General features: G+C 45.8%; 1 protein-coding gene across 1 annotated transcript in view; it reads left to right on the top strand.

Moving 5' to 3' along the window:
* TREM1 (triggering receptor expressed on myeloid cells 1) overlaps positions 1-8,632 on the top strand; it is a 10,437-nt gene extending 1,805 nt beyond the window's left edge. The window contains 5 exon segments of the mRNA XM_028479518.2: positions 2,004-2,441; positions 2,680-2,693; positions 3,728-3,876; positions 3,879-3,907; positions 7,693-8,632. Coding sequence (XP_028335319.2) covers positions 2,004-2,441; positions 2,680-2,693; positions 3,728-3,876; positions 3,879-3,907; positions 7,693-7,798 — 736 coding nt within the window. The 3' untranslated portion in view covers positions 7,799-8,632.
* Positions 8,633-24,803: the final 16,171 nt, after the last annotated feature.

Here is a 24,803-nt window from a genome sequence, read left to right as displayed (position 1 = left end):
TGGATGAATCTAGAGACTGTCATACAGAGTGAAGTAAGTCAGAAAGAGAAAAACAAATATCGTATATTAATTCATATACATGGAACCTAGAAAGATGGTACAGATGAACCGGTTTGCAGGGCAGAAACTGAGACACAGATGTAGAGAACAAACATATGGACACCAAGGGGGGAAAGCAGCGGGGGGTGGCGGTGGTGGTGGTGTGATGAATTGGGAGATTGGGATTGACATGTATACACTAATATGTATAAAATGGATAACTAATAAGAACCTGTTGTATAGAAAAATAAATAAAATTCATGAGCAGTCAAAAAAAAAAAAGGCACTAATCCCATTCCTGAGGGAAGAGCCCTCATGACTTAATCATCTCCCAAAGACCCCCACCTCCTAATACCATCACCTTGGAGGTTAGGATTTCAACATATGAATTTTGGGGGGGACACAGATATTCAGGTTAATAACAGCAGCAATAGTTGTAGGTAGTGGTAGCCTGACCTTGGTAGTGCTAGGTAGTTTGACCCAGCATTACTGTCTAGCCCATTATTTGGTATTCCATGGAGGAAGGTATCCCAGGCCTGGGTGGATATACTGTAGTCTCTCAGCAAAGTTATAGAGCCCTGCTGTGTCCCGCTGAAAACACAGACCTGGATCTTCTTACTTCCATTCTACTTGGCCCTCCCATCAGCAAGGCTCCATTGGACCAGACCAGAAAGTCATTCCAATTCTAGGTTCAACATCCAAGAGTGTGATTAAAACTTTTGTCCCTGTAATCCAAGGGTTCTCAGCCTCGGCACTATCGACATTTTGGGTGGGATAAATTTTTGTCATGGCAGCCGTCCTGTGCATTGGAGGATGTTTACCAGCATCCCTGGCCTCTACCTATTCGATGCCATTAGCAGCCCCCTGCTCCCAGTTATAACAACAGAAAATGTCTCCAAGCATTGCCCAATGTCCCCAGGGGGGAAATTGTCCCCAGTAGAGGACCACTGCTTTGACTCCTTGACATCCTATAATATTTAGAACTCTTTTGGATGTAAGCAACATAAACCCAATTAAAGTAAAAATAGGAGGGGGGATTTCTTGGCTCAGGCAACTGGGAAGTATGCGGGGTGCCGGTTTGGAGCACAGCTGAGTTCCTGCCTCAGATAATGTTGCCAGGTCTCTCTCTGTCTTTTCCTCTCTCTTTTTCCCTTTCTTTCTTTGCCTCTGCTTGGCCTCATTCTCAGGCAGACTATTTCCTCACAGTGGAAATGTCGCAATTGAAGTTTCACGTCCCACTAACCAATCAACACAGCCAGAAAGAGCTTTTTTCTCAATAGCTGCAGCAGTCTCAGGGAGGATTCTGATTGGCCCAGCCTCAGTCATGTGCCCATTTCTAGGCCAATCAGCATGGCCAGGATGATGAGCTTCTTTGATTGGCTAAACCTGTGTCTGTGTGTCCATCCTGGAGAATAGGGTCAGCCCCATCAGTAAAGCTACATAGGATGAGAAAGATGAGCACCCTGAGAAAGAGGTGCTCTGCTACCCAAGGAAGGGAGAGAGAACCACACAGCCAGACATCAATGTCCACCATGTCCTTGAGATGGCTTCCTCACCGTTTTTCCAATAGTCTCTTGAACTGATCTGTCTCCCCTGACTTAGATGAAGTTCCTCTAGCTGTTCAGTGGAATCACTCTCTGCTAGCAGCATGTCTTCACGTCCACTCTGCACTCTGCACAACCTTCTCTATAATCTTTCCCTCCCATCATGCCCCTGTTACTCATGGTCTTAGCATGCATCCCAAGCTCCGTCTTTATTCAGGTAATTTCTTCCTCTCAAAAACAATCATTTATAAAAGTTGATTTGCACAAACCATACGCAGTCTAGCTCTTGTAGTAAAAAAAAAAACTCCATAAAGCTACTCACAGTGATAAGATCTGGGGTCTAGTGCTAACTCGCAGGGAAAGTTGCATCTTGTCGGGACACCTTGAGGATCTTGTCTGAAAATTGGGTGATTGAACGAGTAAAAGAGGTAGCTCCTCTTTCTTTTTTCCAAGGAGAGAAAAGCTATTCCTCACTGAGCCTAACTCTAATTCTCTGCTTACAGAAATCCAAGCTGCATCTGAACTACCCGAGGAAAAGTGTACTCTAGCAGAGGGGCAGACCTTGAAAGTGCACTGTCCCGTCACCCATGACACGGATTCCAAAAGCCGGAAGGTTTGGCAGAGTCTGAAAGATAAAGGGGAGGTCCAGACGCTGGCAATCACAGAGAGAGTCTCGGGGGAGTTCAGTCAAGTCCAGGTGGGGAAGTACTTCCTAAAAGACGTCCCCAGTGAGAGCAGGCTGCACGTCCGAAAGACCAACCTTCGAGTGGAGGACACAGTACTGTACCGATGTGTGATCTACCAGCCTCCCAAGGACCCCATCATCCTGTTCTACCCTGTCCACCTGGTGGACCAAGAGTGAGTAACCTGGGGGTGGGGGGTTGAGGGTGGGGAGAGCCAGGACGGGTGGGGGTGGAGCAGTGGTGGTAGCACCAATGGGGCTGTGGCTCAGGATTTTTAGAAGGCTGTGCTCCCCCAGAAGCTCCTTGTCTCTCATTTGAGGTCCTTGAGAGACATTTGGTCCAACAGTAAGAAGGGGCTTCTTTGTATGGGATTCCTCTTGGGGAGTAGAGCCTAACGTGCTGTGCTGTTGTAGGAAGTGGGTGAAAGGTGAGCGGTGGACTTGGGACAATTTAGTCTCATTCTTCAGGTCTTCATGTAGAAGTCAATTCCTTGGGAAGCCTCTGTGAGTCCCCTCCCCCTCCTAAGGATGCATTTGAGGGCCCTCCTGTGTGCTTCCAAAGCAGTGCTCCCCAGACCTTACTGTGGGCATGAATCACCTGGGGATCTTATTTCAAATGCAGACCCCGATGCAATAGGTCTTGGGTGGGACCTGGATTCTGCATTTCCGATCTCTTTGCAGACAATGCTGCTGCTGCTGGTCCATGGCCCCCGTTTTGGGTAGCAAAGCTCCGGAGCTCACTTTGTGCCCCCTTTCAGAGACAGCACTATTTCACTGGGTTAAGCAGTGGCCAGTTTCCTTATCTGTCTCCCCTATTCATATCTGAGAACCTTGAGGGCAAGACCTGTGCTTTGTTCAGCTCTATATCCCTAGCAACTAATGAAGTGCCTGGCACACAGTAGGGCCTCCGTAGATGTGATTGGATGAATTAAGGAAAGCAGATTAGAGGGAGGCAGGTTCAAATTCCTAGCACCTGTGGAATTCTAAGCCTAAGGAAGACAAGATACATATGCAATATATTGATAAAGATAACTTGTAAAGCAATATGCCACAGGTACAGGTGAGTGCAAGGCAGAGAGAATGGTATAAGGTAATCAGGAAATTATTCCTGAAGAAGGTGGGGGCATATGGATTGGTGAAGAATCGTAGGCAAGTGCATTTCTAAGGACATGAATAGCCTGGAAATTCCTTTCTTGTTCCCTATCCCCCTCCCTCCCTCTTTCCCACTCTTCTTCCCTTCTTCCCTCTCTCCTTCTCTCCCTCTCTTCCTTCTTTCCTTTTTACTGTCTCTGACCCAGACAGATGCCACACTATTTCTTTAATTTTAGCTAAAGGAAACCTTGCTTCATGAATGGCCGTGTTCATTTCCCTCCTGAGTTCCATTTACCCTACCACTCATCCATCCATTTGTCCAACCACCCAATGTGCCTTCTTACAGATCCTTCAGGTACCCCTGCCCCAGGTGAGAATCCTACCCAGAACTTGGCTCAGGTTCCCACCCTTCCTCCTATCACCACCAAGTACTGGAGCAAGCTCCATCCCAGCCCCAGGACTGTGACCCAACCCCTCCCCATGTCAGCTACCAGTGTCTCCTCTCCTGGCCTCAAAGTCCCACCCCCCCAAATGTGACAGATGTCACCAGGTGTGGTTTCCAGGTCTCTGGGCCCCTGGTTTGGACACCAAGCCCTTTGATTCCCAGTCCATGTGCTGAGAGTGAGGGATGGAAGGGTGCAAGGCAGGGGTGGACTTGAGTCACCTCAGTTGGGTGGACCTTCCCAGGGGAGGAAGGAGGTGGTGCTGGAGTGAGGAGGCAATGGTGAGGCTGCCACTCTCCCCATGGTTTCCCTCTGTTTTGCTTCTTGCACACCAGAGGAGTAAGAGAGGAAAATGGCATCTTTGCTGAATTCCAGTGACTCAGCCAATCCCTGATGGTGTAGTGGAAAAAGAGATCCTGGATTCTAATGTCAGTCAGACCGACTGAAAGTGTAACTCTGGGCCAGTCAGGAGCCCTCTCTGGCTTCAGTTTCCTTGTCTCTGCAGTAGGGTGGGGTGGAGCTAGGAAAGCCAGAGCTAGAAGGGACAATCTAGCCAAACAGCTCTGAGCAGCTGCTACATGTTAAGATTTCCTGGACTGTTAGCTTTGGCTTTGTATTTTTTTTTTTTTAATACTGATGCATGTGACCTACTGCAGACCAATGGAATTAGGATTTCTGGAGGTGGGGCCGGTCTCAGTATTTTTTCTGAGATCTTCAGGAGACTTTTTTAATGTGCAGGCAAAGCTAAGAATCACTACCTTTGCATGCACACCCCTCTATACAGTTTATTATTAAATGTTGATTTATGTTAGAACATATTTATCATTAAATATTGAATTAACAGAGAAATAAATATTCTTCCATATTCCCACTGATCTAGCATGTCTTTTTTTCTCCGTCTTCTCTTCTAGTTTTTATTCATGCTTATACATACTTTAACATAGCAATAACTCTATTTATACACATTTTCATTATTTTTCTGTGCTAAAACTGTTCTCCAATGTTGCTACCTAGTCTTTGTAATTAGAATTTCAGCATACTTTTTTATCAATAGAAAGCCATATATAATCATTTGCCTGTTTTTAGACATTGAGATTATTTTCATTTTTTGGAGCATTGATAACTCTGAGATGAACATATATTTGCAGATGTCTTTTTCTTTTTTCTTTTAAAAAATAATTATTTATTTATTTTGGCTGCACCGTGTCTTCGTTGCGACACGCGGAATCTTTAGTTGCAGCACGTGGGATCTTTAGTTGCGGCATGAGGACTTCTCAGTTGCAGTATGCAAACTCTTTGTTGCGGCATGCATGCAGGATCTAGTTCCCTGACCAGGGGTCGAACCTGGGTCCCCTGCATTGGGAGCTCGGAGTCTTACCCATTGGACCACCAGGGAAGTCCCCTCTTTTTCTTCTTTTAAATTGTTTATTCAAAAGAAATTCCCTTAAGAGAATTTGAACATTTATATTGTTCTGTATACATATTGCCAAATGGTTTTCCAAAGATTGGAAACAATTTGCAGTGGGATCCCTAATGCATAAGGGAAGCAGCATCACTGCAGGTTTGTCTACAGGGATTTGGTATTTAAACAATATACCTGTCAAAATAGATGTGAGCTGGGACCTGCTTTAATCTCTCTATTACTGTGGACTCTTGAGCTCCATAGCGTAGAGGCAACACCCTTTCCCCCTTATGTTGTGCCTAAGTGCCTGCTACCTAGAAGGTGCTCATTAAATCTTTAAAATAAATGATCTAGTGAGAGTCAATGTTTTCCTTTTTTCACTAATTTTCCAGCATGTAAATTGAGAGCGCAAACCTTCGCCCACATTCCTACTAAAGGCTGCATCTCCTTCATCTATTCATCTGTTTACTAACAGGAACCATTCTATGAGTCAGAGTCCAGTCAGGGAAGCAGAAGCCACTGAGCTGTTTGAAAAAGAGAGAATTTAGTGGAGGGAGCCGCTTGTCCAGGTGATGGAAGAGCTGAGACACCAATCAGGGGATGGAGGGTGTGGTGCCCCTGAGGAAGCCACTGTCTCCCTGTCTTAGGAGGGTTCTGCTGAGGCAGGCCATGGGGAAAATCTTGTGCAAATGGTTTAGGAAGTGATCCCAGGTAAAGCCATTAGGGAAGTGGGACTGGGGAGGGAAGGAAACCTAGCAAAGTGTGTCATAACCAAGGCGAGTCACACAGGAATAACCTTTGTTCAGTCCTGCAGGGGGTTCTGGGGAGCACGGGAGTTGTCTGTATGGGGGGGGGCTGGGGAGCTGGAGGGTTTGTACTCCCAGAACTCAGTGAGGGGCCATCCCAGAGGCACAGGAATTCCCTGGCACTGTGGCTGGGGTAGAGGTGGGATGGGGTGGGATGGAGTGGGGGTGTCTGGCCACCTGCGTGCAACCTCAGAAAGGGATGCAGTTCTGGCCCTCGAGAGTGGACACGTTCTAGGAGCTCCGTGCAAGAAAATATTCAAGGGCTGGGAGGGGATAAGGCAGGGCACCGGCAGGAGAGACTTGGAGAAGATGGAGTTAGCGGGGCTGGGACCTTCGGGCAGTAGGGCTGGAACCAGGCACAGGCTTGCAACGCAGAGGGCACAGCTGCAAGCTTGAGGGTCCAGAGAGGCGCTGCCTTCCAGGCCCTGCCCCAGTCCCCAGCCAGTGCTGCCAGCAGCTGAACTTGGCTGGGCTGCCTCAGACATCTAGTTCCCGGAGATGCAAGGCAGCGCCACAGGCTGGGGGTGGATTTTAGCACAAAAGGACCTTTGCCGCTTTCTATCACCATTCTGTCATTTCTCCCTTTGCTGGTTTGCACATTCAGTTTTAAGTTTTGCATAGGCAAATGTGTTGATTTTTATATTATTGCTTTTATTCCTTAATTGTGCTTGATTCTATTTCCTGGTTACTTCTCTATTTTTTCCACTTTATTTTAATCTTAATCCATGGAGGGGGGGTGTTATTTTACTTTATGGTATAAATTATAGAACAAATGCCTTTTTCTTCATCTTGTTATCCAGATACCACAAGACTATTTACTAGACAATTCTTGCTTACCTACTGGGCTACCGATTTCCTTAGACGCTAAATTCTTAGATATCCTTAGATCTATATCTGGACTTCTATTTGTTGCCCTGCTGCCGATTTCTCTTTTTGACCCTGTGTCTCTATAGATTAATTGTGCTCGAACCTATTTCCACATCTGCTGAGTCTAGATAGGCCAAGTTTCCTCACTCATTTGCATCTCTTTCTTTCTTTTTTTTTTTTTTTTTTGTGGTACGCGGGCCTCTCACTGTTGCGGCCTCCCGTTGCGGAGCACAGGCTCCAGACGCGCAGGCTCAGCGGCCATGGCTCACGGGCCCAGCCGCTCCGCGGCATGTGGGATCCTCCCGGACCGGGGCACCAACCCGTGTCCCCTGCATCGACGAACCCGTGTCCCCCGCATCGGCAGGCGGACTCTCAACCACTGCGCCACCAGGGAAGCCCCATGATGGGATTTTGATGAGGACTGGATTTTTCTCAGTTTCTAGATGAGGAAACTGAGGCCAAAGAGGTGAGGTGACTCTCCCAGGAAGTAGGTCCTGATGCTGAGAATGGAAACCAGGTTTCCTTGCTCTGGGAGCCCTCGCTCTCTCTGCTGCATCACAGCAGGAAGGAGCCTCGTCAGCCTACCCTTTCTCCCTGATGCCTCTCTGGACATGGACCCTATGCTCTCTACTAAGTATATTTCTAATCAGTAGTTTTAAGCAATGGAGCAAGCTAAATGCACAGGACAGGCCCAGTTAGCACGGGGAAAGGAAGGATGACAGCAGATGAACTAAGGGGCGTGAAGGACTTTTGCAAACACTCAAGTGTGCAGGAGCATCTGTGCCAACAGCCGCACTGAATCTCCTCTCTTCCCCAGGGCCCCTGGGACCAGCATTGTCATTCTCATGGCACGTGGACTCCTGGGTAAGGGTCTGGTCTTCATTGCTCTGTTTGCTGTCACGCAGAGGTCATTTGCATCCTAGGCGCTGGAACCCACGAGAATGAACTCTGACCCCCATCCACGTCCACCTGGCAGTTGTGTCCAAAGAGGAGTGTGAGGAGAAGGAGATGGGGTAGGGGGTCAATGACATGAGTGGAAGCTGTAGCACGGGTACTTTCTAAGGCTCAGGATCCCACGTTCTTGGCCCTGCTAACAACCCCTCATTTCACTGATAACCTTGGCTGTGTGCTTTGCCCCGTCACAAGAGAAGCTACGGCCCCAAACGTGCCATTCCACCAGCAGCTCAGGGTGTGCATTAAATACACTGCCCGATGCTTTTCACTGTCAACGTCTTATGGGGGTCGTGAGGCACAGAGGGCACAGCTGCTAACTCTGCCCTGGTCCTTGCCCTGGACCACAACATTTTGGCCCGAATTGGACAGAATTCCCACTAGAGAGCATCCTGTTGGCCCGACTGCTAGGGCCGTCCTCTCCTCTACAATCAGATGTTTACGTTTCTCCCCTGAATTTACGGCCCTTTCCAACACTCCCAGGAAAGACTGTTGAAAACCACGTAACGAAGAGAAGATGAGATTCCACGGTGAGGATTCCGTATTTGGGAAAGTGGAACACTGGGAGGATGTGCTAGGATCCAAGGCCTAGGATGGAAAAGAGGATATGTGCATTTATTGTGTGTGTCATCACGGATGCATTTTGTCACTGGATCCTCAGAACAGCCCCATGGAGGCAGAGAAGTACATGGCTGGAAGGAGACCACATGAGAAGTAAGTCTCCTCTTACTGGCAGAAACAAAACCTAGAGCTCCCTTACTGAAGATCAAGCACCTCAAAGCCATAGAGAATGGAATAACGGGGAGTCTGCTCTATCTAAATGCTTCTTCCTTGTACCACACGAGGGGCAGGGATGGTGGGTGACTGGCTCTCACCAGTTAGGCTCCTGGAGGCTGTCCCCCATGTGCACTGCTAGTTCTGCCCCCTGCCTTCCTCCTCTCTCTCTGTTCCTGTAACTCCCCTTTCACTCCCAAGCTCTTCCATGAAATAGGTGTCCAGGGCCACCAACAGATTTAAATCACTAGTTTCTGATTTTCTACCTCTTCTGACTCTAAAGGGGAAGGGGCCTCATTAGTGGGGAAGAGATGATAGGTCCTTCCATTCCCATTCAGGAACGGCCAAGGCCAATGTCATCCTAAATTCCCCAAGAGAAAACACACTCTACCACCCACAATCCATCTTGTGTTAGGAAAACACATTCTTACCATCAGGCCACCCTCCCCCTACTCCTGTGAAAATAAGTACCCTGAGAACTAAGGTACAGTCTTCCCCTCCCTGACCCCACTGCCATCATATGAGGACTTCCTCACCAACCTGGCGACTGAACACTCCAAGAGGATGGCACTGACCCCAGACAGATTATCTCTGATCATCCAGTTGAGTCCATTAGAAGGTGATGAAGGGAATTCATGTCATCCTGGTACCGTGGTGAGAGTCTTCTGAGAAGCACTGGATCCAGAAGCTGTTCAGCTCGGCACATCTATTGGTATTTTCCTGGCCAAGAGAACCCAGCCACACGGAGGCTGTAAGTGCATGGCGTGCAGTGTTTGCTTTCTGAGGTGGCTTGTTTGGGACCTGCATTTTAGCAGTTCCAATGCCTCCCCTGTTTGTGAAGTTGACAAAAAAGGCCAGGGCAAGGGAGGCACCACCGTTAAATGCTCTCTAGGAGAGGCAGAGCACTTTAGGGCAGTCTCTCTCAAACTGTAGTCCTTAGGCCACCCTCATCAGATACTCCTGGAGCATTCGTTTAAAATGCAGATGCCTGGGGTCTCCCCCCGACCCACTGAATCATAGCGCGGGCTGTCTCTTGGTGGTTCTCAAGCTTGTTTGGGAGATAGGGTTCTAAGGAGTCATCGTGTCCCTTTCCAAACACCACGACACATTTATATTTTCATCCTGAGTTAACCAACTGCATGATTTGGTGCTTGTGTGATTAATTTAATTATAGATGAAATAATACTTCAGTTCAATACATTGAACTAGCCTGAGGAATTACATACACTAACTTGGAAGGCAAATGGTTGTACTGGACGCTCTCGCGTTTGCACCATCAGGCCCACTCTCCATCCTTTTCCTCCCTGGTCTGTTCCTGGGAACTGACCAGGCTCCCTTTCCCACCAGCTTCTGGTTGGGTTTGGCCAGTAGGCAGCAAGAAAAAAAGGCAGCGGGGGCTTCCCTGGTGGCGCAGTGGTTGAGAGTCCGCCTGCTGATGCAGGGGACGCGGGTTCGTGCCCTGGTCCGGGAGGATCCCACATGCCGCGGAGCGGCTGGGCCCGTGAGCCATGGCCGCTGAGCCTGCACTTCCGGAGCCTGTGCTCCGCAACGGAAGAGGCCACAACAGTGAGAGGCCCGTGTACTGCAAAAAAAAAAAAAAAGAAGGGCAGGGGATGGAAAGAGAATGAGGTCAGAGTTTTTATCCTCTGGTTTCCTTCTCCGTGGAGAGGCACGAGGGGCCCTCAAGGCCCCTTCAAGCCTTGCATCAAACAGCTCTTATCTTCAAGTTTGGGCAACTTCTCCGGTCCCTTGATTTTAGGCCACGGCAAGTAGTCACTCACCACTGCTCCAGCCCCAGGGTACTGCAGCCTCCCTTAGTGATTTCCCCGAATTCTACCCACACTTGTGGGTAGTGTTATGTGGTTAATTACACAGGCCTTGGAATTAAACAGGACCCAGGTTTGAACCCCAGCTCTGCCACATCCTTGACATATGTCTGATCTTGAGGAACTCAGTTAATCTTTGCTAGACCTCAGCCTGGAGATATTCCTCACTGCCTCAAAGGGCATAATAACCACTACGAGTCATGATTCTTGATGCTACCAGCTGAATCCAATCCCGGCTAGCAAAGGAATTTAGAAAGATATTGGTAGCTCACAGAGTCGATGAGAAGGCTGAAGGACCCGTTTTAGAAAATGGCAGAAGCCAAGTTATAACTTGAGACAGTCCAGTAGTGTTGCCGTTGTCACTGCCCCTGTACACTTGAAGCCACCAAGTACTTGCCACCATACTATTCCTGGACTCTCAGAGCTTAAATTGCCTCTGAGTAAGTCACTTACAACTGGCCCTGCATCTTGTATCACACCCCTAGGATCCAGAATCCTGAGCAGAATCATCATGTATTCGGCCATACTTAGGTCAAGTCACATGTCTGTACCATAGGTGCCAGGGAGAAGGGGCAGGAGAAATATCTGCCTCCATGCTCAATACAAGGGGAAGTAGAGCTCTGTGTCCTCGTGAGACCCACACATTGGGGCATATCCCCCAAACGGTAAAGGTATCGGGTGCTGGAGAGCCAAAAGATGACAAATATTCATTACACAATCCCAAAGCTGACAGAATTAAATGAGATAACCTGAGTAAAGCACCTGGCACACAGTAGAACTTCAATCCATGGAGGTCACTCCTAGTGCTGTTATAATTGTGGTCTCCAAGCGCATGCCTAGACTAGGAGCTCAGGGAAGCACACGCCTCAGACACAGGGAGAGCACCTGAGGAATGCCTTGGGGCCCACCTGACTCATACAGAGCTTTTACAGGTTTCCTCTGTTTGAACCACTTGCTTCAGATTCACCTGGGCTGCTTGTTAAAGTGCAGGTTCCTGGGCTCTCTCCAGACTTATCAAATCAGTATGTCTGGGGTGGAGCCCAGGCACGTGTACGTTCGCTAAGCTTCCCGAGTGATTCAGCCGCACGCCCATCCTTGGGAATTGTGGTGCGGCATAACATGAAAGATGATGGGTCATCGCGAAGGCTTGACTCGGGCCTCAAAAGGCAAGTCAAGTCTGGATGCACAGTGTCAGGCAGGCAGGGATAATGGTAGGAGGGGTTGTGGAATGTAGTGATCAGTGGTCTAGACTTGCTCTGGTGGAGAAGGGGGAGCTACTGAGTGTTGCCCAATTGGGCTGTGACAAAATGAAAGCAGGAAGGAAGATGTCACAAGGGCAGTGATCTCTCTTTTCTCCTTCTTCTCCTGCATTTTCCTGAGCTGCCCCCTCTCATCACATTTTCCTCAGGGTTTCTCAACTGCAAACTGACAACCAAGCCTCTCAGGGAAGATGGAAAACACCCAAGTGGGGCAACATCCTCCAGTAAATGGAAAAGGCACTGAAGCAACTGGCACACAGTGGGTCCAGGGAGCAGGATGGAGTGGAGGGGAAGGGCTCTGGGGGTGGCCATGGCTACTGCTGCTGCTGCCCTAGGTCTCAGGTAAGGAGAGGCAGGGAGAGGGATGTAGACGGCCAAGGGGAGGTACCTACTAAGAGGGGTTTTCTCTCCTTTCTTAAGGAGGGACTGGAATGAGATCAGGGTATGTACGTGTTAGAGACAGAAAAGCAAGAAAGGAAGGTCATGAATGCAGGCTGTGCTGGTTGACCCTGTCCCATCAGGGATTGGATGATGAAATAGAAGGTGGAGGTTCTTCTAGAGCATCTTGAGGTTGAGAAAATTATGTGAAGTCAAACAAACAATCTCTCATCGCTGTGCTGATATCCTGGGAGATGTAGAGAAGTGTGAGGCAGTCTCCCCCTAAAGGAATCAGGCGCTAAGGCATAGGAGCGTTAATAGAGGAAAAGGCAAATAACGACAAAAGGGTCAAGCAGAAACATGAAGGCAAAACTACGGTGGAAGTCACTCTAGCAAGCCACAGAGAGGGGATGTGGAAAGAAGGTAAGGGCAGACAGAGCTGGGTTCAAATCCTATCTCTGCCATTTTCTACATATGTGACCTTAGGAAGTCCTCTCTCCTCTTTGAACTTCATTTTCATCATTTGTAAAGAGTACCTACTCAGAAGTATTCATTTGTAAATGGTACCTACTTCTGAGGGTGTCCTGAGAGTTTAAAAGCAGACTGATGTAAACTACTGGCTCAGGATTGATAGCACAGTAGGTGCCTAGTAAAAGTTATAGTGGATGATGGTGATGTACCCAGGTGTAGGGTGATCAGTGGTATTGAGGGTTGAGAGGAGAAAGCGATTAGTGCCAGTGGACCTCTTCAGGTAGACTCCCCATGCTTTTCTTTTGTCTGTATCTGAAGATGGTATTTAAGCCAGAGTTCTAAACTACCTTGGGGAGCTCCTCATTTTACCCTGGGTATTTCCCACATATACATGAGGTATACACGTTTAAAAGCTTCTGTTTGTTTTTCTCTTATTAATCTTCTTTATTACAGGGATCTCAGCTGAGAACTCGGAAGGGTAGAGGGAAAATGATTTTTCCTCCCCTACGTCTGTCAACCTCTAGCTTCCTTCCTCCACTGAGGTCTCTCCAACTTCAGGCAGCCTTTTTGGACCAGATCTATGAAACCTATGCTGGTGGTTTCACATATGTGCAGCCCACATCTGGTCCATGGGATGTACCCATTTCATTCACCCCAGCAAACTCATGGAGCCGTGGTGGAGCCCCATACAGCCATCTTTTCTTCACTCTACCGTGGGGACAGCTAGCCATTGGCAGTCTCTCCCCATGGTAGTTCTCAGGTTTGAGTCAGACTCCAATCTGCTCTGTCCCCCAAACTCCAGGGGACGCTTAACAAGCTCTCCAAGTTGTGACCCTGAAGCCCCTCTCCCTAAGCTTGTGGGTAAGGGGCAGGTGTCCACTCCCTTCTGCCCCCAGGGTCACAGGACACCAAAACTGTCTCCAAAAATCCTCTCCTAATCTTCAAAATCCCCACAACTTTATATCCTTGATGTGGGTAAGGTTTAGATACCTTTTTGTGTGTGTTACACTGGTCTCCCAGCTCACTCTGGAATGTGGCATCTATTTCCTTGGGACTTGCATTAGTCAAGGTTCAGTTGCAGACAACAAAATCCAATGTACCTATGTTAAGTAGAAAGGGATCCTTTTAAAATAGAATATTAAATGGTTTACGGAATCAGATCCTACTCTGAGCTTCCGGGAATGACTGTCAAAGCCACACTACAGGGTGGGGAGATTAAGGGGCCACTGCTCTTCTCACAGTCAGGACTCTGAAGAATCAGTAAACTTTGCAAATCAGGAAGCTACTGGCATAGTTTCTCCAGACCCACCCCATGTCCGTCACACTCTATACCACCAAAATGGTTGCCTTTTTTCCTACTTAACTCGGTTCCAAATTTGTTTCATACAAATGCCTTTGATTGGTAAAGCCTAAATTATCTCTGGAGCCCTAGCTGCCAGAAAACCTGAGAAATGATTGTGCAGACCTTTCATAATAAAGAGGCCCACGAGAAGGAGGTGGGAATGGAAGTTAATTCCACAGCATCTGCCCAAACAATCTCAGCGAAAACTGAGATGAAAATAGTTCAAATTTTAAAGATTTTCTTTCTTGCTGTCAATGAAAGACAAATTGAGTGGAAAACAAACACCCACTCTTTGTTGTGTTACGGCAAATACATTCTCTTATCCATTATAGAGTTCTGTTATAACAGCAAGTTCCTATTCACCAAAAATAATATTTTATTTATTTTGGATATTATAATATGCTATAATTATATATAGCATATAATATATATTATTATATGCTATATAAGCATACATAATAATGCTATATGCTTATATAGCATTATCCAAAAATTATATTATTTTGGATATTATTATATGCTATATATCACCCTCAAGCCATAAAAAGATACAGACCCAGAGAATAAATTCCAAAATTTATGGTACTTTTCTTGGAATCTTCAGTGTTTTCTATAAAATGAATCCTATTTCCCATCAATCTACTTTATTCTATTCCTGGGATACTGACATGATCACTCATTGTGCAGTGACATTTGGAAAATTCAGCTTCCACGGCAGTCACAAAAGTAAAAATAGTTCCACTTTAGCATCCTGTAAATTGAGAGTTTTCAGGACTTCATAAAATCAGAAATGAGTACTTTACAAATTTTTCTTTTTTTTTTTTGCGGCACGCGGGCCTCTTACTGTTGTGGCCTCTCCCGTTGCGGAGCACAGGCTCCAGATGCGCAGGCTCAGCGGCCATGGCTCACGGGCCCAAGCGCTCCACGGCACGTGGGATCCTCCCGGACCGGGGCACGAACCCATGTCCCCTACAACGGCAGGCGGACTCTCAATCACTGCGCCACCAGGGAAGCTCGGAAATGAGTACTTTAGGAACCAAGTGCAGGTCTTTTGGGGTAGGGGTTGCTGTTTCTACCAATTGGGGCTATTATATTGTGATCCTTCCTCAATCTTAATCCAGCCCCGTCTTTGAAAGACTTGCCTTGAACCAAACTTCCCAGTACATTCGGACCTTGCCTTATCTAAGACGCTCTCAGAGCTCTGTGGAGGCTGAGTTCTCCTTGACCTCCGTGAGCAATAAGTTCAGCTTTCTCTTATCAACACGTTGTGCTGGGGATATCTGAGAAGCCAGCATTGGACAATGTAATTAAATCCATCCATTTCCCCCTTATGACTTACGCTTTGGGATCTTATTTAAGATGTCCTTCCCAATCTGAAGCACAATAATATTCTGAATATTGTCTTTTAGACAATGTATGAAGATATTCTCACACATTATCTTCTATTAGCTTTACAGTTTTGATGCAAACAGGACACAACAAAGAAATCTGTCCCTTAAGATGGTGGCAGGGTCTTGTTAAAGTCCACCTCCGTCATTTAGAGCTGTGCTAGCACTCTAGCCATTAACCTTATGTGCCTATTTGCATTTAAGTTAATTAAAATTAAATGAAAAATAAGAATTCAGTTCCTCAGTTGCACTTGCCTCACGTCAGAGCTGAACAACCACACGTGGCGAGTGTCTCCTGTGCTGGATGGGCAGGTACAGAACATCTCCATTATTGCAGGAAATTGTGTCAGACAGCACTGCTTTCTTTATTTCTGTTTCAACATAACTGGCTGGCTAACAAAGCTTTTGCGGAGCACAGGCTCCAGATGCGCAGGCTCAGCGGCCATGGCTCACGGGCCCAAGCGCTCCACGGCACGTGGGATCCTCCCGGACCGGGGCACGAACCCATGTCCCCTACAACGGCAGGCGGACTCTCAATCACTGCGCCACCAGGGAAGCTCAGAAATGAGTACTTTAGGAACCAAGTGCAGGTCTTTTGGGGTAGGGGTTGCTGTTTCTACCAATTGGGGCTATTATATTGTGATCCTTCCTCAATCTTAATCCAGCCCCGTCTTTGAAAGACTTGCCTTGAACCAAACTTCCCAGTACATTCGGACCTTGCCTTATCTAAGACGCTCTCAGAGCTCTGTGGAGGCTGAGTTCTCCTTGACCTCCGTGAGCAATAAGTTCAGCTTTCTCTTATCAACACGTTGTGCTGGGGATATCTGAGAAGCCAGCATTGGACAATGTAATTAAATCCATCCATTTCCCCCTTATGACTTATGCTTTGGGATCTTATTTAAGATGTCCTTCCCAATCTGAAGCACAATAATATTCTGAATATTGTCTTTTAGACAATGTATGAAGATATTCTCACACATTATCTTCTATTAGCTTTACAGTTTTGATGCAAACAGGACACAACAAAGAAATCTGTCCCTTAAGATGGTGGCAGGGTCTTGTTAAAGTCCACCTCCGTCATTTAGAGCTGTGCTAGCACTCTAGCCATTAACCTTATGTGCCTATTTGCATTTAAGTTAATTAAAATTAAATGAAAAATAAGAATTCAGTTCCTCAGTTGCACTTGCCTCACGTCAGAGCTGAACAACCACACGTGGCGAGTGTCTCCTGTGCTGGATGGGCAGGTACAGAACATCTCCATTATTGCAGGAAATTGTGTCAGACAGCACTGCTTTCTTTATTTCTGTTTCAACATAACTGGCTGGCTAACAAAGCTTTCAGTTCCTTGTTATAAATTTAGTGTCTTATTAATACAGATTAAAACTTTTTATAGCACACTGTACTTTCACACCTGGGTGGTTTGCTTTAGCGTTTCCATTTAGCCAAAGCAGATTTTCCTCTTAGAGAATCACATTTCTAATTTTTTACTTTCCTTTCTCAGAGAAAGGGTTTATATTATTTTGGTGCTTCAATCCTTTTGCCCTATTCCCCCCAAGTCTCCTCCAAAGCCTTCTTGTCCTCGCACAAATCAAGTGCAAGTGCGGCCCATTTGGATGGATGAGGGGGATACGCTGCCGGAAGCCAGGGTGCATGGGGGCTGCTCGGCAGTGGGCAAAGCGCAGGGGGGCCGGGTGTTGGAGGACAGGGTCCAAATGCCCAGCTCGGCTCTGATATCTGTCTGTGAAGTCTGTGAAACGTGGGCAAGTCACTGGCCTGCTCTTCAGCTCAACCTCCACGAGAAAAAAGGCTGGAGACCCGCTCTGGGGTCCCCTCTGCATGAGATCAAGGCACATGCATGAACAGCGATGCAGAGTTGAGCAAAGCAGGGCTCACGCGGTTAAGTTAAGCCCCCTTGGCCCTCGGGGGACTCGCAGGCTGTCTAGAGAGGATGGAAGAATGTCCACAACAGGGTGGTGATAGAACACAGCACAGAATCAGGGCCAGAGTGCAGCCAGACGCTACGTGCTCAGGGCAGGGTCGGATGGTGGCTGCAGGCTGGAGTCCTCTGCACCAGCTTCTTGCAAGAGGGCCCCCTTGTGGCCCAACACAAGTGAGGCTAGTTGGGGAGTAGCCCCCAGAGGCATTCCAGGGGTTGGAGAAAGGGACAAGCTCCAGCAGCCTGAGGCACGACCAGCATGGAGTGGGACCATAAGGGGACTGGACACCCTGGGGGCTAGAGACAGGGTGGGCACAGATAATGGGGTCTTAACGCAGACCCAGGCCTCTAACTGAGCAGAGAAGTCCAGGTAATGCAGGGCAGCTGAGCACTCTCGTGAGATCAGTAAGCAAGATACACAGTCAGGGACAAGTAGCTGTAGACCCCTCCCCACTTTGTCCCCTCTTCTCTGGGCTGCCTAGTGACCACTTGGCCTCCGGGTATCCTCGTTACTTTCCTCAGAAACTCCAGCTTCCCAACTCCTCTCTCCTGTTGTCACCCTTCTCCCTGGGGCTCCTGGAGGTCCAGCTCCACAGCAGGACCAGGGCAGGGAGACTTCTCATTTTAGGGAGCTGAGATAATTATGTTACCTGAACAGGACACTGTGAATGCCAAACACACCCAGGGAGAGCTGGGTTATAACCAACTGGGAAAAACAGTGAATTCAACACCCACTGGAATGTATGCCTGATCGGTGTGCAGTGCAGCAAACCCACCTCAGGTAAACTAGTCACTTAAAATGACCCTAATCGGTATTCTTTAAGCCTAATCAAACTGTTTTAAAAATGTTTTCTTTGTTAGTTATCAAGTACTTATAAATATTTTGTACAAATAGTCTCTCTCCCTTTTTAAGTGAAATTTTTTGTTTTAGAGTAGTTTTAGGTTTCAGAAAAATGAGGATATTACACAGAGTTCCCATATATCCCACACCCAGTTTCCCTTATTGCTAATATCTTACGTTAATATGGTACATTTGTCATAATTACTGAACCAATAATGATATATTATTATTGACTAAAGTTTGTACTTCATTCATATTTCCTTAGCTTTTACCTAATGTCTTTTTTCTGTTCCAGGGTCCCACCCAGGACACCTCATCACATTGAGTCTGCATGTCTCCTTAGATTCTTCTTGGCTGTGACCATTTCTTAAAATTTTCTTACTTTTGATGGTTTTGACAGTTTTGAGGAGTGCTGGTCAGGTATTTCATAAAGTCTTTCATTTGAGAGTTGTTTGATGTTTTTTCTCATGGGGTTAGGGGTTTGGGGGAGGAAGACTGCAGGGGTAAAATGCCGTTCTCATCACATCATATCAAGGGTTCATACTATCAATGTGATTATCACTGTTGATCTTAACCTTGATCACCAGGCTGAGGTGGTGACTGTCAGTCTCGTCCACCAAAAAGTTACTCTTCCCCCCTTCTCCATGCTGTCCTCTTTGGACACTATGGATGGCCCACACTTAGGGCGTGGGGAGTTATGCTTTCCCTCCTTGAGGGAAGAGTATCTACATAAATTATTTGGAATTCTTCTGCATGGGAGATTTGTCTGTTCTCCCCCATTTATTTATTTATTCAATCATTTCCTAGGAACCATCTTTACAGTTCCTCGAATTAAAACTTTGCCCCCCCCAAGCCTCCCAGGGTGGAAACACATCATTGACCCCCCCATGCCAGGAACTGGGGGTCCCTGTATTGCCCCGGGGACCAGAGGGACTCAGGACCCAGCTCAGGCCACCAAGGGCCCCCTGACCACTCATAGGCAGAGCACAAAGTGAAAGAAAAGAGGAACAGCCTCTTATTTCACCACGGTTTCATTTTGGGCATCCTCAGGCTGCCCCAGCAACAATGAAGGAGTGTGATGGGGTGGAAGGTGTGAGCTGTGGAGATGGGGAGGAATTGGGCCACAGGGAGCAAGTGAGGCTTTTTTCTTTTTTTAAATTTTTTGGTCGCTCCACGTGGCATGTGAGATCTTAGCTCCCGGACCAGGGATTGAACCTGCACTCCCTGCAGTGGAAGCGTGGAGTCTTAACCTCTGGACAGCCAGGGAGGGCCCAGCTTTTTTCTTTAAAAGCATATTTTTTTGGAAGTATAGTTGATTTACAATGTTGTGTTAGTTTCAGGTATACAGCAAAGTTATTTATATATGCTGGATTCAAGTTCTTTCTCCCAATCCATAGCTTGCCTTTTTGTTTCCTTAAATAGCTGTTTGATGGGCAAAATTTTAATTTCTCATTAAGTCTAGCTAATCAAAATTTGAAATTTTGTGGTTAGTGTTTTTTGTGTCGTATCTAGAAAATATTTGACTAGCCCAAAGTCATGAAGATACTCTCTAATGTGAGGCTTTTTTCTTTTAAAAAATTTTTTAAAAGAGGAACAGCCTCTTATTTTCTTCTAGAATGACATTCTAGAAGCTTTATAGTTTTAATCTTTACATTTAGGTTTATGGCCCATTTTGAACTAATTTTCATATACTATATGAGGCAAGACTTGAGGTTCACTTTTGTCCTTGATCCAGTTGTTTAAGCATCAATTTTTTAAAAAGACTTTTTTTCTCATTTAATTACCTGTAGCAAACATTGATTTACTGTATATGTGGGCCTATTTCTGGATCCTCTATTTTATTCTATTGATCTATTTGTCCTTACACGAATACCACGCTGTCTTGATTACTGTAGCAAGTATTTACATCAGCTAATGTAAGTATTTCGACTTGTTTTTCTTTTTCAAGATTGTTTTGGCTATTCCATAACCTTTACATCTCTGTATAAATTTTAGGATCATATTGTTAATTTCAACAAATAAAATGTCTATTGACTGATGAGTGGATAAACAAAATGTATATCCATACAATGGAATATTATTCATCTATTTAAAGGAATGAAGTACTGATATAACGTTGCAGAAAGTACTGCTACAACATGGCCAAATCTCAAAAACACTACCCTAAAAGAGCCGATCACAAAGCACCAATACTGTATGATTTTGTTTTCTTGAATTGTCCAGAATAGGCAAATCTATAAAGATAGAAAGTAGTGGTTACCTGGGGCTGCAGTGTGGGGAAAGGCAGGAAAAGGGAGAGTGATAAGCTGGAAAATGGCCTCCCCAAGGATATCCACATCCTAATACCCAGAACCTGTGACTGTTACCTCATATGGCAAACCAAGGGTCTTTGCAGATGTGGTAAGTTAAGGATTTTGAGATGGGGAGATTATCCTGGATTATGTGGCTGGCACTAAATGCAATCACACGTATCCTTATAACAGGGAGACAGAGAGAGGTTTGAACACACACAGAAGAGAAGGTGATGCGGAGATGGAACAGAGAGATTTGAAGATGCTGGCTTTGAAGACTGGAGTGGTACAGTCACAAGCCAACGAATATTGGCACCCACTGGAAGCTGGAGGAAGCAAGGACTAGATTCTTCCCTAGAGTCTCTGAAGGGATCACGGCCTTGCTAATACCTTGATCTTGGATCAGTGATAGTGACTTCAGACTTCTGGCCTCCAGAACTGTGAGAGAATACATTTAGCCACCACATTTGCAGTAATAGGAAACTAATACAGGATGTGCCTGCTAATGGGCGTGGGGCTTCATTTTGGGGTCATGAAATGTTCTAAAACTGGACTGTGGTGATGGTTGTACAACTCAGTGAATATACTAAAAACCACTGAAGTGTATACTTTAAATGGGTCAGTTTTATATTATGTGAATTATATCTCAGTATGACTGATATAAGATGTTTGTGGGGACTTCCCTGGAGGCGCAGTGGTTAAGAATCCACCTGCCAATTCAGGGGACACGGGTTTGATCCCTGGTCCGGGAAGATCCCACATGCCGCAGAGCAACTAAGCCTGTGTGCCACAACTACTGAGCCTGTGCTCTAGAGCCCGCGAGCCACAACTACTAAGCCCATGTGCCATAACTACTGAGGCCCGTGCGCCTAGAGCCCGGGCTGTACAAGCGAAGCCACCGCAATGAGAAGCCCGTGCGCCACAACTAGAGAAAGCCTGTGCGCAGCAACGAAGACCCAATGCAGCCAAAAATAAATAAATAAAATAAATAAATTTATTTAAAAAAGACATATTAGACTAAAGAGCCCTCAAACTCATTAAGAAGAAAACAAAAACTGAAAAAATCTGAAGAGACCCATCTCAAAGAAGATATGTTGATGGCAAATAGATACAATAAAATATACTCAGTATCATTAGTTATGGAGAAATGAAAAATAAAATCACAATGAATACTACTACACACTATTAGAAGGGGAGAAAAAATACCTGACAACAATAAACTGCTAGGAAGGATAAGGAGCAACAGGAAGATCAATGCAAATGCAAAACGGTGCAGCCACTTTGAAAAACAATTAGTCAGTTTCTTTAAAATTAAACATAATCTTACCATACAACTCAGCAATTTCACTCTAGGTATTTACCCAAGTGAAATGTAAACCTATGTTCACACAAAAACCTGTGTATAAATATTTGTAGTAGTTTAAACAAAATTTATTTATTTATTTATTATACAGCAGGTTATTAGTTATCTATTTTATACATATTAATGTCAATCCCAGTCTCCGAATTCATCCCACCCCCACCCCCCTACTTTCCCACCTTGGTGTCCATACGTTTGTTCTCTCCATTTGTGTCTCTACCTCTGCCTTGCAAACCAGTTCATCTGTACCATTTTTCTAGATTCCACAAATATGCGTTAATATACGATATTTATTTTTCTCTTTCTGACTTATTTGGAATAGCCCCAAACTGGAAACCAAATCTGATTGTCCCTGAACTGGGAGGGATATGTATAAACAATTGTGATACATCCATACAAGGGGGTCCTGCCTTGAAGTAAAAAGAAACAAAGTACTGATATACTCAACACACAACATCTCAAATGTGTCATACTAAGTGAAAGAAGCCAAGTTAATATGCTTGGCTGGAGAAAAGAGAACCCTCCTACACTGTTGGTGGGAATGTAAGTTGGTGCAGCCATTATGCAAAACAGTATGGAGGGTCCTCAGAAAACTAAAAATACAGTTGCTACATGATCCAGCAATCCCACTCCTGGGCATATATCTGGACAAAACTATAATTCAAAAAGATACATGCACCCCTATGTTCATAGCAGTACTCGTTACAATAGCCAGGACATGGAAACTACCTAAATGTCCATTGACAGATGAATGGATAAAGAAGGTGTGGTACATATATACAATAGAATATTACTCAGCCATAAAAAAGAATGAAATAATGCCATTTGCAGCAGCATGGATGGAACTAGAGATTATCATACTAAGTGAAGTAAGTCAGAAAGACAAATACCATATATCACTTATATGTGGAATCTAAAATATGACACAAATGAACTTATCAACCAAACAGATACAGACTCTCAGACAGAGAACAGACTTGTGGTTGCCAAGGGAGAGGGGGTTGGGGGAGGGATGGATTGGGAGTTTGGGATTAGCAGATGTAAGCTATTATATATAGAATGGATAAACAACAAGGTCTTACTGTATAGCACAGGGAACTATATTCAATATCCTGTGATAAACCATAATGGAAAAGAATATAAAAAATGTATATATGTATAACTGAATCACTTTGCTGTACAGCAGAAATTAACACAACATTGTAAATCAATTATACTTCAATAAAAAAATGTTACACACTGTACCAGTCCATTTTTATAAAATTCTGGAAAGGGCAAAACTATAGAGGGAAAAAAAAAAAAAACCAGATCAGTTTCCTAGGAACTGACGGTGGAGCAAGGGGAGGACTAAAAAAGGACACGAGGAAACTTTGGCGGGTAATGAAACACTTCTATATCTTGATTATGGTGGTGGTTACAAGTTCCCATGGGTTTCTCAAACTCCCAGAACTTTCTACCGAAAAGGGTGAATTTTACTCTATGTAAATTAGACCTTAATTTTTTAAAATCCAAAATAGAAAGACACAAAAATATCCTGCTATGTTAAATGATTTTGTACATAAAAGCCTAATTAATGTATACACATTTTTAGAGATTTTGATAAATCCTTCCAAATTTCCCTCGGAAACATTGGGTCCAGTTTATACCTCTCTGTCAATGGAATGAGAGCATTTGGGTTTTTATATCCTTATCAACACAGCTATCAGTGATTGCACTTTTCACAAGGCCTCACTCAGGGCGAGGGACACAGCAGGGATTTAATAGAAGCATTTATTCCAAGCACATGAAGTCCCCACAAGAGATAAATGAGATTTTCTCCGAGTCCCGAAGCCATTTACTGTTCTGATGGAGGAAAGAAAGGAAGGAAGATACCATGTGTGTTGGGAGGAGAGACAGCCTCTGAACTCAGGGGTCTGAGGAGTAGTGTTAAACTGGGGGAGAATATGAAAAAGGATGGGTGAATAAGGAAAGCATACTATGTCTTATGGGGGCTGAGAGGTCTGAAGTGACAACTGTATCTCATTTCTATACCCCAAATGCCCAGCACCAGGCATAGCACATAAGACTATAAGAACAAACTGATGAGTGAATGAATGAATGTTGAGACTAAAATTTGGGATCAGCAAAGATAAAACTTCCTTGATTTGGGGGTTCAAGCTCAGTTTAAGACTGTGCCCATGCAAACTTGAGGATGTTTTACTCTGAGTTCTATCTAAGGAGAAGAAAGTCGGCATAGGTGACAGGGGGAGGGCACATAGCCATGAGGGTCCACCTGGGTCCCCACGCGCATAGGAGCCTACGACACAACTCCTGGATGTCAGAAGTCTATCCTTCTGATTCTCAGGCCCAGGGACTGGGTGAAGGGTGGGGTCTTGGGCCAAATGCTGGGTCATTTTAGCTGGAGCTGGGCGGCTGTATAGGAGAGATAGGGTTGGTTGAGAGGAAGTTGAGTGCGCATGCCTGTGTGCTGGCTGGGGGCTGGAGCAGGGGAAGAAGGGGCAGGGGGCGTGGTTTCTGGAGAAGAGGTGGGGGAGGGGAAGCGTTGGGGCTGCTTTAGGAAGGCTGCAGCAGGGAGCCAGAGTCTGGACAGAGCTGGTGGGTGATTAGAGATGTTGGTAGGAGAGGCAGAGAGAGGGATAAAGGTAAGGAGATGTGAGCATTGAAAAGGAGAGGCAGCTGCCGCTCGTGTAAGTATGAGACAGTGCGTGAGTGTGTGTGTGTGTGTGTGTGTGTGTGTGTGTATGAGAGTGTGTGAGTGTATGTGTTTGTGTGTGTGTGCGCGCGCGCACGCATACGTGAGAGCACAGGGGTTCCTCCCTGAACCCAAACTTTATGCTCCGAGTCTTACGATTTGCACCTTCTTTTCTCCTGTCACTCTAACCATGACAAAAATAAGGCTGCATTTGAGCATGGAAAGGGTTATTTGCAAGTTGTGAGCATGAGTTCTGACCAGCCAGGAGCCTGGGAGAGAGAGAGGCGGCAGAGTGCCGGAACGAACGCACACATGCACGAATGAGCGCATGAATAAACAAATGAGAGTTTACAAGAAGCTCCCTGTGAATGTGGGTTTGTGAAAAACGTTGGGTCTGAGATGCCCCACCCAAGCCCCAT

This window comes from Physeter macrocephalus, chromosome 18 (assembly GCF_002837175.3).
Source record: "Physeter macrocephalus isolate SW-GA chromosome 18, ASM283717v5, whole genome shotgun sequence".
Classification (NCBI taxonomy): Eukaryota; Metazoa; Chordata; class Mammalia; order Artiodactyla; family Physeteridae; genus Physeter; species Physeter macrocephalus.
Note: the sequence above shows the minus strand (reverse complement) of the source record. Positions and strands in the feature narration are given on the sequence as shown.